At 34.6% G+C, this 15,880-nt stretch overlaps 1 protein-coding gene across 4 annotated transcripts in view; it reads right to left on the minus strand.

The window, feature by feature from the left end:
- jar (Myosin heavy chain 95F jaguar) overlaps positions 1-15,880 on the minus strand; it is a 264,927-nt gene that overhangs the window by 21,961 nt on the left and 227,086 nt on the right. For all 4 annotated transcript variants that reach the window (XM_081729112.1, XM_081729111.1, XM_081729110.1 and 1 more), the window contains exons 17-20: positions 12,692-12,808; positions 7,965-8,185; positions 6,106-6,196; positions 4,124-4,263 (exon numbers count right to left, since the gene is read on the minus strand). In XM_081729112.1, coding sequence (XP_081585238.1) covers positions 4,124-4,263; positions 6,106-6,196; positions 7,965-8,185; positions 12,692-12,808 — 569 coding nt within the window. The remainder of the gene's footprint in view (positions 1-4,123; positions 4,264-6,105; positions 6,197-7,964; positions 8,186-12,691; positions 12,809-15,880) is intronic.

Below are 15,880 nucleotides of genomic sequence, written 5' to 3' on the forward strand. Positions count from 1 at the left end.
AAAGTTTTAACCCATTTCCGTAACATTTCACCGCTCATAGTGTTTTCTCCGTACATTATTAATCTAGCGATGAATTTCAGCCACGTTCACGCCTTTACCCCTAAGAAAACAAATCACAGCGCGTATTTCGCAGTCAACGAGCTTCTCAATCGGCGGATGCTTTTCAATTACTCACAAATAAACGTAAACACGGTCGAATATTTCCGTAACGGCGTCTATGGTTTGCCAACAGATATAGGTACACAGCGTGCATGCGCGGAATGCCGACTGCCGCGGCCGAATTTCAAAACAGTCCGTACTTTAAAAAAGCATGTCTTACTTTTAAAAAAATACGTATATAGACAGGTAATTATTAAAGTACAGGAAACATCCATGTATGCAATATGTAACCTTTGTGAGCTAGTACTACGGAACATTTGTGCATTGCCATTGTCTTGTGGTGGTTGTGTGATATGCGAGATGGCGGTACAAATTCGTGTTTGTGTTCTTGTTCCCTTATGCAATTACCAACGCTATGAAGGACGGGATCTACTATTAATGTGGTCAAACAATTTGAATATTTTGTACGGATATATTTTGTCAAACTTGGCACCATATTTCTGAATGGCAGAATAGTGGAAACTATTTTGTAGTGAAAAGTAATGTGTTGAACTAAATAAGAACTGATATTAACCAATATAGGGTTGACCATTTATCTTCAAATGACCTTACACTAACAATTAATAAACGCTAAAATTTTGTACGATGGAAATTTCAACAGGGAGGTATTGTTTGACATATTCTGCAATACCATCAGAATAACAGTGTTGTCTATCCAATACAAAGTTTATTTTTTTCACATGACACTATGTCAGACTATTATATAAACTAAGGATGCTACAGTATTACAGACATCTTTCCACAAATAAATTTTGGAGTCTCTGCAATAATAATGACACGTGAGACGGACGGTGTAATGCGTATTCGAAGTACCTTAGAGTCAAATATGATAATCACATGTCGCATTTTGAATAAATATTAACAGTTATGAAAATTTGACATTTTTCAAAAAGTTCTATTTCAAGACAGTTTAGATAAGTACCACAGCAATATCATTTATGAAGTCTAAAAGTGGAATTCATTAGAAAATTTTGGTTCCTAATGACCTCAAAAAAGGGACCAACTTCAGTTCAGTTTTCATTATCTCAGAGGTAATTTAATCTCACCTAATATCACGATAAAATCTCTACTCTAGAATTGCCTAGTTGATTCTAAAATAACTTAGAAAGTAATTATTTTCAGAAATCATCAACCAACCGCATTCAATCCTTTGAATTAGCAATCACTTTCACATCCAAGCAATACAACATCAATTACTGTGACAAAGTGTATCACGTAAGGACAGAGACGTTGCGGTAAGACATTTTTCTTTTTAAGTTATACATTGCTTAATTAAGGAAGGGATGAAAGGGTAAGGAGAGGAACACCTTACTTTGTGCAAATATATTTATAACCAATTTAAAGAAAATAGCGAAATTAACTATTTATTTTTTTTAAAGTATACGTAAGTAAGCGAAAAACTAATTGATGTAATATGTAAAATATTTGCACAAGATACAAAAGCAAATATTTATACACAATGCAAACTTTCATACATAGTAAACAATTAACATATCATATATATATATATTTAGTATACATTTCATATCAGACAAAACAACTTTTGAAAAAATACATATTTAACAACAATAATAACACATTATATAATTCCAATACAATTCATACACAAACATGCATAGTTGACGCGTCAACACTAGCGCACAGTTATTGATTCAAATAGGAAACGAGCGTTAGGTCATAACTTTCTAACAACCCAACTCTGAATTTATAACGTTCGACAACAACGAAGAATTTTGGAATAATTATAATTTCATGATATTTAAACTGATCGAACCGAATCAAACCTTCAATATTTATTCTTTAATCAAAACTATTAATTAACAAGGATTAGGGTATATTTTCATTAATTTGTATATATTCCACCACTTACTTGAAGCACAAAAGATAATTGCGTACACGATATTTTCAATACAAAAAATGTGTGGACAAATCACGAATGACAATTATCACGTAAAACAATATCTTTACATATTAACCCACAAGCATAGACATAAACACAGGAACATCCCGCTTTCTTTTCAAATAAAGCAACTAAAACCCGAATTTACTACCTGTATATATATCTCTTCTGTTTATTAATGTAAAAATCAGTAGTTTTCGCGCATCTTCCGAAAGGAAGGAAAATTAACTTTGAAAAACGGACCAAATATGTATTTATTCTCCTTTAAGAGCATTTGAGTTTTAAACATGTAATGATTTTTATGTACCACAGATATTAACTGGCAGATGGCGAAATAATGGAAATTATACCTAGAAAATGAAATTATTATTATAACATCTACGTTCTTTAACAGGAAAATCAACTTTGTTTAATTATTGTTTTAGACCTTTACTACTATATACACATTTGTTTCATTATTCTATTTCGCGTGATTGTTTTCCTAATCAATGTACAAAAATTTGACATACATTAAAGCGTGTTAAAAGAAAACGAATTATCCTTTTCTCCCAATCAAACTGTACATTTGAATTAAACAGAGTACTTGTGCTCTTAGACCTGAGTCGAAAAATTCTTCTGTCGTTCAGTGAAATATAACTGTTCCCTATATGAGAGATTAACTAAACTCTTGGTGTTACTACCTAAAAAGAAGTACGACCGCCGCAGAGTTTCAAGCTAACTGATGAATATTAAACATATGAACTGTTATCACATTACTACTATTATGTGGCTCTATAGATCAAGCTACTATCTTTTTAATTTATTCTCAATTGCCTCACGGTTCTGGAACAACTTCAAAAAGTCTGTAGCACCACTGGAAAGCGAAATCCGAGATCATGCACGCTAAACATGACTAAATAATAAATCACTGCAATTTGATTATATCACAGTTCTATTTTACGATTGAATACAAACTTATTTTAGTTTCTTTTCGTACTTGATAAGAACCGGAAACTACAATTAAGAGCCTGACATACTAAGAATAATACAAAATTTACTATTTTTCTTTTGCTTGTTTTTTTATAAGTGAAACGAGATAATGAAATGCAACTTACCACAATCATATATAATGTTATTCTACAACAGAAAATATGAACCTAGTGATTTTTCAGTGTTGCCATCCATAGAAATTACAGTGTTGCCAGAATAACTTTTCCTCAAAAATCTAAGTTAAGGCGACTAAGGGAATGAACTCAACTGCATTTCATTACGTATCATGTTGTTTTGGTATAATGCGAACTGTGTTTTAAATAACATTATTATTTAATTTTAATAACTATGTTAAAACTATTTTGTTTATTACAAACTAAATATAACTTATTTAAAAAGTAGTTCACAGGATTTCAAGACAACATGATACGTAATCAAATGCAGTTGAGTTCGTTCCTTTAGTCGCTGCCTTAACTTAGATTTTGGGGGAAATGTTATTCTGGCAACACTGAAAATTCTTCAGGTTTATATTTTCTGTTGTAAAATAAATTATTGTGGTACGTTGTATTTCATTATTTCCTTTCCCTTATGAAAAACAAGCAAAAGAAAAATGTTAAATTTTGAATTATTTTTAGTATGTTAAGCTCTTAAGCTACGGGAACTAAAATATCAAACATGCTTTCAAGCAATTTGAAAATGCTGTATTAACCGCTCGCAGATATTCGATTTGGAAGTTATACTTGTATAGACAAAATCACGTGAGGTTTTGTAAATGAAAATGAATTTTCCGACAAGGATAAAAGAGAACGGTGATGATGAGAAATGAATGAAATGATGAAATGAAGAAAGTGGGAGGAAACTGGAGATCGCCGAGGAAACCCACGCACACGGCGTTTATCCACCACAAAGTTTACTTGGCGGGAGCAGGGTCTGAACCCAGAACCCCATGTACCACAAGTGAACGCTCTACCACTGAGCCACCGCGGCCCGGTTTTGTAACTGATACTTACAAGTGATTAGACCTTTATTTGTGTGCCATACGTTGGATGTTTTAAAAAATAATAAAAGCAATATGCAATATTGTTGAGCACTTACCTTCTAGTTGGTGGGGACATTTCTTCTAATTGACTATTTGTCTCCTGCGCGAGTCGTAGAGCCAGTTCGTGATCTCGCCTTTCTTGCTCTAGTTGCTCGCGATAGCGAGCGTCTTCTTGCAAGTCTTTCTCTAGTTGCGCCTATTAGAAGTAGTCAAATTTAACAATTAATTTCGCGCTCAGAAAATAAACAAACAAACTAAAGAGAGAATATATATATCGAAGTATCGGTGTATGAATGTGAAAAGAAATATCAGGATTCCCGCTGATCTGAAATCTATTTCTTCTGACTTCTCCCCGACTTTCCATCACCTTTGGCAGGAAATTCCCTGACTTTCATGACAGGCATCGGATGAATTTGTATATGGGAACATTTATTCTATACAGACAAATAGTAATCAATTTCTCATACATACATTCCGCTTACCTCAAATAAAAATCTGAGATACGTCCCATACTGTGGTTGGCTAAACTGAAATTGGTATACAATTAATGTTAGAAAAAACATATTTTATAAAATTTCCCTGACTTTCCCTGATTTCCAGTCTTTTTCCCTAAGCTTTCCTGCCTGCACCATTTTCCCTGTTTTCCCTAACTTCCCTGCTCAGTAGGAACCCTGAATATAATTAAATCTTACAACGATAACTAATAATTTAATGGATATGAGTGACTAATCATAAGTGCCACATATTTACATAAAAAGCGAAATATTAAATGCATAGAGTAATGATATAGTATAAGAGGTTTCAACTGCACTTCCCGCTGAAACTGTGGAGATTGTTGCGCCGCCACTCAAGGGAGTTGGGTACTACGAACTACTAAAAGCAAGAACGAATCAAATCATTCAGAGCGCGTAAGTCTGATAGAATTAGCCAATGATACACTTAGCTACTGCCAGTAGCAGACGATGCAGTTAGTTGCAACTCTGGCCGGTAGTGTCGCCAGAGTTGCGCCAGAATCACTTTCGTTGCATTGTGGGAACGATTTGAATTTCCATTAAAAATATAGGGAGTGGTTCTTCAGGGTAATCAGTGATTAAATGTGTGTTATGTGCTTGGTCATTGTTGTGATTGCTGTTAGTAGTAACTCTTACTTACTAAGAAAAATATAAATAATATACAACATACATAAAAGTGGCATACTATCCACTGTTTATAATTAACTGGTGACTGAAGATTTGGAAATAAGTAAACTTGTACTTCCGACACAAGATTATAGGAATACGATTAATTTACAGTTTTTCACGAATTGAGGAAATATAATAAAAAAGATATTGTAATCGTTGTAATCTTGACGTGTGTTTATAATAGCAATGGTAATTCAAGCAGAATGTACAGAAATTTGGAAATAATAATAATAATAATAATAATAATAATAATAATAATAATAATAATAATAATAATAATAATAATAATAATAATAATAATAATAATAACTGATTCACAATCAAAATCAATGCTTTAAACTGCGTTCATTTTCACGTAAACGTACACAGCAAAGATCAAGCAAAATTTGTATTTTTCAGAATAGCTTATTATATCTTACGTATAGCCTAATAATACAAAAACTTCAATTTACTCAATTTATAACTACTTAAAAAAAGCAGCTATTGCATGAACATGGGGTGTCAGTAGAACATGGGGTTGCTTTTTCACTGTATGTAATCTGAATGTTCCTACGAGATACTATCCTTAAGGTCATGTTACTCATGTTAAATTATAAGAAAAATAACTTCTTTTGTGGATTGTTCCCTTGGCCATGAATGCACGAACAATAGTGTAGTGTTGCGATGTTCAAGATAAGATTTAATTTATTTTGCCTCGCAGAGTGGCCTATAGAGGTAATGGAGAGTGTGCAACGCAACTAACGAATTGATTTCGTTTTACAAGGATGTAACTAAAATCTAGCAGTTGGATTACTTATTGACAGCTAAGATAGAAATTTTTTGTTTGTTTAAGTTGTATACATAAAAGCTAGATGTACCTGTAAAAGAGCTGCTGTTTTTCTGTCTTCTTCTTCTTGTTTCCTTCTCTCCTCCTCTTCGGCTTTTCTTCTGGCTTCCATTTCAGCTTTTCTATAAATTAAAGTAATAACAGTAGGGTCTTAGTAATTAAATCGCAATACGCCACAGTTACCAATCCAAAATATATCTTCAAATAATCTTCGTATAATATACCAGACTGTTCATAAGCAACATCACTACACTTCGGCAAATAAGTTCTTATAACAAATAAGGGAGGAAAGTTATTTATTTTTTTTTTATTATTCGGTAAGTAATTCACTTAGAAACCTAAAATGTGTTCATATCTTAGTGATGCTTTCTATTCAGAGAGACTTGGTAAACAGCATTCCAGAGTTCAATCAAAAGGTAATAGAAAAGTTTGCAACTCGAAAAGAACGAAGAATTTATTTCAATTTTAAATAACGTATAGTTTATTTAATTAAATATTTTCGTTTAACTTTGTGCATGAGTACATGCAATTTTCTTTTCTTTTTTTTTTTTTCCTTCTTTTCCGTAACGCCCTCACTCATTTCTTATAGAGATATTCTATTTATCACTTGGTCAATAACATCAGTATAGAAGTTTCGTATACAAATAGTGTATAAACATACATTGACAGTGATCGTTCATTTTGTTTCGAAAACAAAAGAAAGAAAATAGCCTACATATTTAATCAATATTAGCGAATGTGCTTAAATCAATAAATATAAGAATAGAGCATGAAGGACCCAAGACGAGCGAGAATGGGGAATGGCGGAAGCTTCATAACGAGGAACTACATAGTTTATACGGTTTACCCAACATTGTTAGGGTCGTCAAGTCTAGGAGGCTTAGGTGGACAGGTCATGTAGCTAGAATGGAAGAAAGTAGAAACGCTTTCAAAGTCTTGACTGGTAGACCCATAGGAAAACGACCATTAGGAAGACCTAGGCGCAGATGGGAGGATAATATTGAGATGGATCTCGCAGAGATTGGAATACAAAGTGGAAACTGGATGCAATTGGCTAAGGATAGAAGTCAGTGGAGAGCTTTTGTGAACGCGGCACTGAACTTCCGGGTTCCATAGGCCATAGAGTTAGTTAGTTAGTTAGTTATAGAGCATGAAGGAACTTCCCTCTTCATATTTCCTGAATATTTTTTGGATAAGACTCAGTAACACTGGGGAAGGAGAACATTCGGACGTATCTTTGTATTACAACCGCTGCTCCTGCAAAACACGTACCGCTACTGGTTTATATATATATATATATATATGTTTTTTTTTCTGAAAAGGCGAGTAATTTTGCAGAATAACAAGTAAATTATTAACATATCACGTACTGTACTTATAGACATTAATGTTTTCTATAAATAAGTGTTCATTACTTAAAGTAAACAAGATATTTTATATAAGTACACACAAGAAACATGTAAAATTTTTGTTTTAGAAAGATAGGTTTGCAAGAAGTAGACACTGGGTTGTCCAAGTTCAACAGGAGCTATGTGGTCTGAGTAGTTGACCACTGATTTCAAGAGTGATAGATTGTATGACTGTCTACGCAGCGGACTGGGTAGCGTAGCGGTTAACAGCGTGTCGGCACGGTAAGCCGCAGACACAGGTTCGAATCTCAGTCAAGTCGTCTATTTTTTCACTCTTTGTATATCAATGAATTCTCACCTATAGAGAATGTGTGATATAAAATAGGTTATTTCCGCCACTTATCATGCCATCTTAAAAATTTATTTTATAATTGAAGAAAATAAGTAGGATTGTCAATATCAACAGTTTCCCGCCAAATATAATGTTATTATAAAATTATGATCTTACGATTTTATTGTTTGGTGCTACTATTGTACTTACTTTCTTCGGTTCTCCTCCTCTTCTCTCTTTCGTCTTTCCTCTTCCTCTTTGCGTTTCCTCTCCCTTTCCATTTCTTCCTGGATCTTTCTTAGCCTCTCTTGTTCGTCTGCTATCTTTTGCTGCTCTAGCTTCTTTTGTAATAAGTCCATTTGGTTGTTGGCCTTGTTCATTAGCTGCGTATACAAGTCGTTCACCTCTTGGGGTCTGATCTTTGGATTTGTCTATGATACAACAAGATAGAGATTATTGAATTATTATCGGTCAGATTCAAAATTAGACAACGCATTTAACTAAACTTCCAATACTTATGTTCTCCACTCTAATGGGAGTGGTATAAAGTACAAATTAATATTACAAAGGCTGAATAGGATTACTTCATGAATGTCGTACGTCACAATGAACATCACCTTCACACCACTACCTTAAGCAGAATGTACCATCTTTGGACAAGAAGATCAAGGATATTTCCATGCATTGGGATGACACTTCCAGAGTGGTTTATACGACTGTCAGGTTTCTTCCTTGTGACGATTCGTTAAAGGAATGTTACTTTCCGTTTCGTAGTAGTGTCCTGTGCAATTGCAATTAAAGCACTTTGATGATTCGATGGAAGTATCCACCGCATTCCAATTTTACGGAACTCAAAGATGCTATGCAGGATGTGAGGCACGGCTTCGCAACGTACAATTATTTACAAGGATAACTCACATGCAGACCATAGGTGATCCACTTCAAGCAAAGAAGAAAGGAATTGTATTGTGCGATTGTTACAGTTTTGGAGACATCCTGAACGATAGCTGTCCTGAACGGTTCCATGCTTTCCCAAAACACTCACACCCATCGCGTATTGTACGATACAACAATGCGTAATCACATGCTCCATGCAGTCCATAAAGACAAATCGGTCCACTCTGACAACGTGCCACTTCAATTTTGATCCTCGCTGTTTCAATTTTGTAAACATCTTGTTAGAACTCGAACTCTCATTTGGGTGAATGAAATTGCTTCTATTTAACAAAGACAAGACCACAGTTCCACTCACCACATTTGTTCATCTAACATTCTGTATCACATTCGAACACATAGCGCTGGATAACTGACTCACGCTTCTCACGTGACAACAGTGTTGCCATTATTTTTTATTCAGCCTATGTATTGCAATATTGTAAAACAACATGTTGCAAAACTCAATTTCTTTTTTTGAAACTATTTAGAAATTTAATCACACACCACTAAAGAAAGTATAATATATGCACTTTCGCTAACCTTCATCAGACAAGAAGAGGAAGGTTGCAGGAAGGGGAAACAAAAAAATTATGAGTAATAATAGAAGATATATAAAAAGATAAAAATTAAAAGAAAGGATTAATTTGCATAATTAATTACTTTTACTTTACAAAAATAATAAATAAATTATCAAGTAATAAAGTAATGACAATAATTAGAGAGAATATAAATTGAGAAGTATATAGGAAAAAAATAACAGTAAACAATAAAAAAGAAGTACAGAAGATAGTAAGTGAATGCGAATGAATAACTGTAATGAAGTGAAGGTACTACAGAAAGTTACCATCAGGGAAGCAATTTGAGGATAGGATAAAATGACTCTTCCATCTTTTCCTACGGGAAGGATTTTGAGAACAGTTACGCAGAATGTGTGATCGGTCGAATACATTGTTATGATGATTGTGTGCTCTAGAACAGCTGCATCTGAATCTGAGCACTGAAGGAGTATCATTGATTGTTGATGCAGACCGAAGAAGAAATTAGGGATTCTCTGACATATGAGACTGGAAAAATAGCAACTACCAGAAAGGTAATATGTTATTTGTATGGTGGGATGTTAGAAAGTCCGTAGAGCCAAACCCTTTTCGGTTTCAAGGGAGTGGTATGTATGGAATAAACAACATCCGTGAGTCTCTATAGAGAATGAAAGCTGGGATAGTACTACGTAAAGAAATTAGGAAGAGAGGATTCTATAGTAAAGTTCTTTTTTTTATTATTATTATTATTTTTTTTTTTTTTTTTTTTACTTATTTTATTATATTTACTGATTGAATTGTTGAAGGATAAAGTTGAGTATTCCCGGTCGAAGAGTGGCGACAAAATGTTCGTGAAGTAATAACAGGGTAAAGGACTTAATAGAAAAGGTTCATGAACGTCCAAGAGAAACAAAAGAAAATGTTTGATGTTTTTGGGTTAAGAGCACTTGAATTGGGAGCTACTGCATACTGTTGTTAGATTTGGCATGTACGTCAATCTAAAATGTGACGTCCAGATCACGAAAGGTGACAGTATGTTAGAAGAACGACCAGATGAATTTGACTGGACACTTCCTTTGACTTTAATTTTCTTAACCTAATTGTAACACATTAATAGTTTACTAAATATTCAACTCACTTGTAAATAAATTCCGACGCCATATCCTCTGATGATGTACTGTACTTCTCTTAAATGGAAACTTTCTATAAGCATTAACTATTTTATTATATTTCGCACGAAGTACAAATCTAATCAATGTCTATAAAGGAGTGAATTCATCGACAGGTTTACTATCGTATCCTATTATGTCTTGCAGTTGAAAATTTTGTATAAATAATTTTCTTTAAACCCTTTCTAAAATGGAGTTTGTGAAATTCAACTCCAAATTAAAAGGAAGACAGGAAGAACAGAAGATAAAAGTTTTTCCATACTTCATCAAATCTCTGAAACTGATAGAGCTAGGGACACTACATTTCCTACAAACGTTCTACTTAGATCATAAATAGTGGAAAAGACGGAGGTTCTGCAAAATTTGACTCATAATTGGCAGGTTTTATTTTTATTTTTTTATTTTATTTTATTTTATTTATTTATTTATTATTTAAGCATTTCGGTGGTGTACTTTGAATCAATGGACTCTAGATTTAACAGACAGAGTTTGACTGATGTATCATATATAATGGGAGACAGAAATTGTTAATGCAAACATTTTGATCAGATTTTTAGAAGACGCAGCGACAGATGCAATTGTAATATAGCAGTAGTTCGTGATTGTTGAGTACAGACGGTAATGATGATTATTAAGGAACAACATTCGACGAAGAAGTAACTGAATCTTGACGGTTTTATCTTTCTTTTCTTTTTCACCCTTCTCATACGCAGTTGTAAGGTGGTATTATTATTATTATTATTATTATTATTATTATTATGGAATGCACAATAAATATTTTACTATATGCACTGAGAGAATAACAAATAAAGATGTTTTAAAACATATGTGAGAGAAATTGAGTTGACTTTGAGTTTAACGTCCCGTTCAGCAGCGAGGCTATATGATACATGGACCTACTGATTAACGTGGAATCCGAACCACATGAGCTCCCGCCGGGAATCGAACCCGGACCTCCCAAGCCAAAGGCGCGTATGCTAACCGCTTAGCCACGGAGGAGTTCAGATGGGAGAGAAGAGAACGCCTTTAGCCAGCATGCTTCGTAGGAAGGTCAATTGAATTGGACACACATCTTGCGAAGAAATTGTATTCTTTATACCGCCGTAGAAGAAAAGATGGAAGGAAAGTGAGGAACAGGAAGAAGAATGCAACTAATCGATGACTTGAAAAACAGAAGAAAATACTGGAAGTTAAAAGAGGAAGTTAAAGATCGAGAAACGTGGAAGAAACATTTCCAGCCCCAAATCTAAAATTTGAAATAACCCTGATTAGTTCTAGGATTTACCAAAAGGCAAGAATAAATAAACAAACAAGCAAATAAATAATAATATTGATAAATATTTTACATTAACATTAACAGCACAATTTCAAGTGCAACATCCTATTTTGAAGTAGTTCATAACACAAGTCCATAACTCGTGATTTAACGGATTTCCGATTTTACAGACACCTTTCTGTTCCAATTAGTTTGTTAAATGAAGAGTTTCTTGAATGTCATTCATTTGCCGAAATTCAAGATGGCTTACAGACATAGGGAGTGAAGCTTGCTTTGAACTACTAAACATAAAAAGCACAAAAGGTCTCAGAGCATAAGGTACAGATGCCACAGAATAACGGATTGCTGCTGAGGCGCAGATAAAAGTTTTTTCTAAATTTTCTTTTTAATTAAAAATTGGGAGTAAAATCCTGTAAATACTCTTAGAAGTACGGTAATATAATAAGACACTAAGTTTGAAACTTTTAGTTTTGAAAACAAAAACGTGACACACGAATTCTGTTAACAAAATGTACAGAAAATAGTTATCGTGATCTGAGTGACTTTGCACCAAGGGCGCCGACCCTGGGAGGCCCGTGTTCCACCTAGGCCCCCTGCACTGTATTTATGAATATACAATGTTTGGCATAATTTGAATGCAATTTGCATTAAAATCCTCATGTATGCCTTCTGTATCTGGATGACCCCCTTCCGAATTTACAGAGAAATTGACGCCCTTGCTTTGCACAACATAATTCAATCACGAATGAAAAGTGAAGCCGTGTCCACAATATAAACCTTCATCTATAAAAGTCTGACAGTCTATTCACCTTGTATTGCACAGAGAATATCCCCTAAGCGTTCAAATCACGCTTCTTTATTCTCTTTCTTCAGAACTTGTCCCATAATGACTTCCTGATTCTACCGAAAATGTCTAATGAGAATCACAAAGATTAATTCCTTTTGCTATTGACTAGATACCTAAGTTTCAGCTTAGTCTGCGGGACTAATGAATAGAAAACAATATAATGAAAAGATTACCTTAATTTTACGTATAGCAGACTTCATATCATCCTGTAATTTCTTCACGTCTGATGCACTGGATTCTTTGTCCCTCTTCAACTGACTTATTATCTTTTGCATGCGAGCCAACATTGACTGAAAATAGTAATAAAAATAATATAAAAGCAATTAAAATATGTGAACATACTTTTTCTTTTTTATTTACTATGTCTAAATGTACTATTAACAGTACTGTTTCGGTATTCCCCGACATCTTCCTCAGAAGATTGGCAATTTACTAGCATATTGGAAGGTTGCTCGATCTACTGAGGAAGATGTCAGGTAACATCGAAACATTACAGTTGATAGAAAATTACATATTAAACGCAGTAAATACAAAAGTATTACAAATTATTATTATAAACATGTATTAATACGTACTCTTTAAATAAAATCCATTAATTATAAAGAAGCAACATAACAATTTAATTATACTTTCTGCATGACTTGACCGTTTTGATCATCTTTACTCTGCGTATATATAGGTTACAAAAATACACAAGATATATCAGAAGAGTTCTTATATCTTATAATATGAACGCACAAAATGAAAATTATATTACACCTTAAGCTATTGAAAAGTTTCAAGGAAAAAAAAACTGTCACATTATTTATCAACGAAATGAGAAAATTCGCCCTTAAGCATCCTCTAATTGGAAGTAAAATACAAGTTTCGATTATCCTCGTAATCATTCTCGATTTAATGTGTAAAAAACTTACTGTGCTCAACTAATTACATTATAAATAGGGTTGCCAGATTTGTATATTGCAGTTCTCGGTGGAGCTCATGTGCGTCCTCATCTCACAGCTTTGGTGCTGAAAGGATCACTAAACTCAAATAAAACCAACCAACTATATTACATAAATCTTTGTATTTTAATGAAGACTGTCTCTTAATTCCACATTCTTTTTAGACCCTAAAAAATCTGGAGTTTGCTAATAGTAATCGAAATTTACAACCACTTAGGTCTTCTGTTCCTTACATCAGTACAATAAGCTCTGCATTTGTTAGTTAACAGTAGCTTCTGTTCCTTACATCAGTGTAAGGAACTCTGCTTTTATTAGGTCACAGTAGCTTCTGTTCTTTCATCAGTACAACGAAGACTAAGATGCTAAAGACCAATTACTCTTAAATTTAAGGTTGGGGTGCCAGTTATATGAAACAAAAATGCAACCTGTTGAATTTTCTTTCTGAATACTAAATTACATCGTTGGGTTGCATTGTTAACAGCGTGTGAAAAATCAGTTCATATAATTTATATTATATCAGGTGTTGCAAAATAAGTGTTACAACTTTTGGGAGGTGACTCCTGCCACTGAGACAAGAAAAAAAGTTCTCTCGAACTTTCGGCTATCGAACATAGTTTCGGATCTACAAAGAGCCGAAAGCGTGGGAAAATGACTTTCGGACGCCAATAGTTCGGAAACTATCCAACGTAAAGAGGGCGGGTAAAATATTCACTCAAGAAGTCATACCTGTTGTATTGAATTTTGCATGTTTCACAATCCTACCATGCACGCGCAAGGGATTTCGCAAAGTAACGTAGGGAGTCCTGGATAATCTCCCAAATGAAAATTGGTCTAAATGGAAAAGGAATGATAGGCTTTCCACCAGGTAGCAATAATTATTTTGTATTAAGTCGATATCTGAAAAAAAAAGTACAAAATGGCGGACACCTTCATGCCCGTTATGTGTGGTTGCATAATCGACAGATACGAATGCTAGCCAACAGTGACGTTCTGAGTATTAAGTGTAGCGAATTTGTAGTCAAATGCTCTAGAAAGGCATCTGGAGTGTCGGTAGAGCACAACAGATGAAACAGGGTGATTCACATCTGCGGAAACACGTAACGAAAAATGCCGAGAAAAAATGCACTCTTACTAAGCAAACGTGAGTTCAAAGCGTCGGAAATGTAAGGAATAGCATCAGGAACATGAAAGTCATTGCCAATTCACCAATAATATTCCATCAATCCGATGCAATATGATCTGCACGGTTGCATACCAATAAGGATGTAGCAACTGAGGCCAAGTTGAAATTGTGCAAGGGGACTCACAAAGAAACTGGATAAACTAAAGAACCTCACTAGGGGATCGCATGATCGATATTGTAATGTGGCCAATGTGTGTGTTGATATCAACATGTAGCTAATGGACAAATGTCAACATGTCCCACTACTGCTGGCACACAGTCTCACGTGCGAAAACTAGGAAAATAACGTTGTAGATTCTGCTATTACATCTGGTGCACTTTTTGGTAGAACGTAACTAGAACACGATTGTATCAATGTCCCTCTTTGTTTGGGACACTGTCCCACAGTCGACACATATGAAAAGAAGTCTCAATCCTTGGTTCAAATTCTGATAGAGCGTGAAACTAACAAACTTGTATCATGTCCCACGTCTCCTAAGGCATATGACGTACTCGAAATATAGGAAAATACCTCCAGAAATCGTATCTTACACACAGTGCACATGCCAAGACAAAGACAAGAATCTACCAATTTCGCACATGTAACACTACAGCTGGAACACCATACATATGGAAAATAAAACGACATTAGAAATAGGAAGAAACATCTTAAAGCTCTGATTGTTTACAACTGTGCAATAGGAGTAACAAAATGAAACACACAAGTATGTCGGGAGGCTGTACAAGAGCGCTTGCCAAACAAAGTGGATACTCCTTAATGAAATGAATACAGACAAAGTGAGGATCCCTCGAGCCTCATGCCTAGAGTGCTCGCTTTCGCTCGCGTTGTCGCAGTTTCCAATCCTACTGGGAGTCCACTGCATCAGATTCAAGACCCGAGTAGTTGTTTTCCTATTTTTCACGCGTGGGACGGTGTCCCAGCAGTAGTAGGACATGTTGACCCCACTAGTGACATACCTTTAGTTTATCCAGTTTCTTTCTGAGTCTCCTTGCACAATTTCAACTTGGCCTCAGTTGTTGCATCCTTATTGGTATGCAACCGTGCAGATCATATTGCATCGGATTGATGGAATGTTATTGGTGAATTGGCAATGGCTTTCATGTTCTTGATGCTATTCCTTACATTTCCGACGTTTTGAACTCAAGTTCACTCAGTATGAGTGCATTTTTCTCGGCATTTTTCGTTACGTGTTTCCACACATGTGAATCACCCTGTTTCATCTGTTGTGCTCTAC

This window comes from Thermobia domestica, chromosome 10 (genome assembly GCF_964235325.1).
Source record: "Thermobia domestica chromosome 10, izTheDome1.hap1.1, whole genome shotgun sequence".
Taxonomy (NCBI): domain Eukaryota; kingdom Metazoa; phylum Arthropoda; class Insecta; order Zygentoma; family Lepismatidae; genus Thermobia; species Thermobia domestica.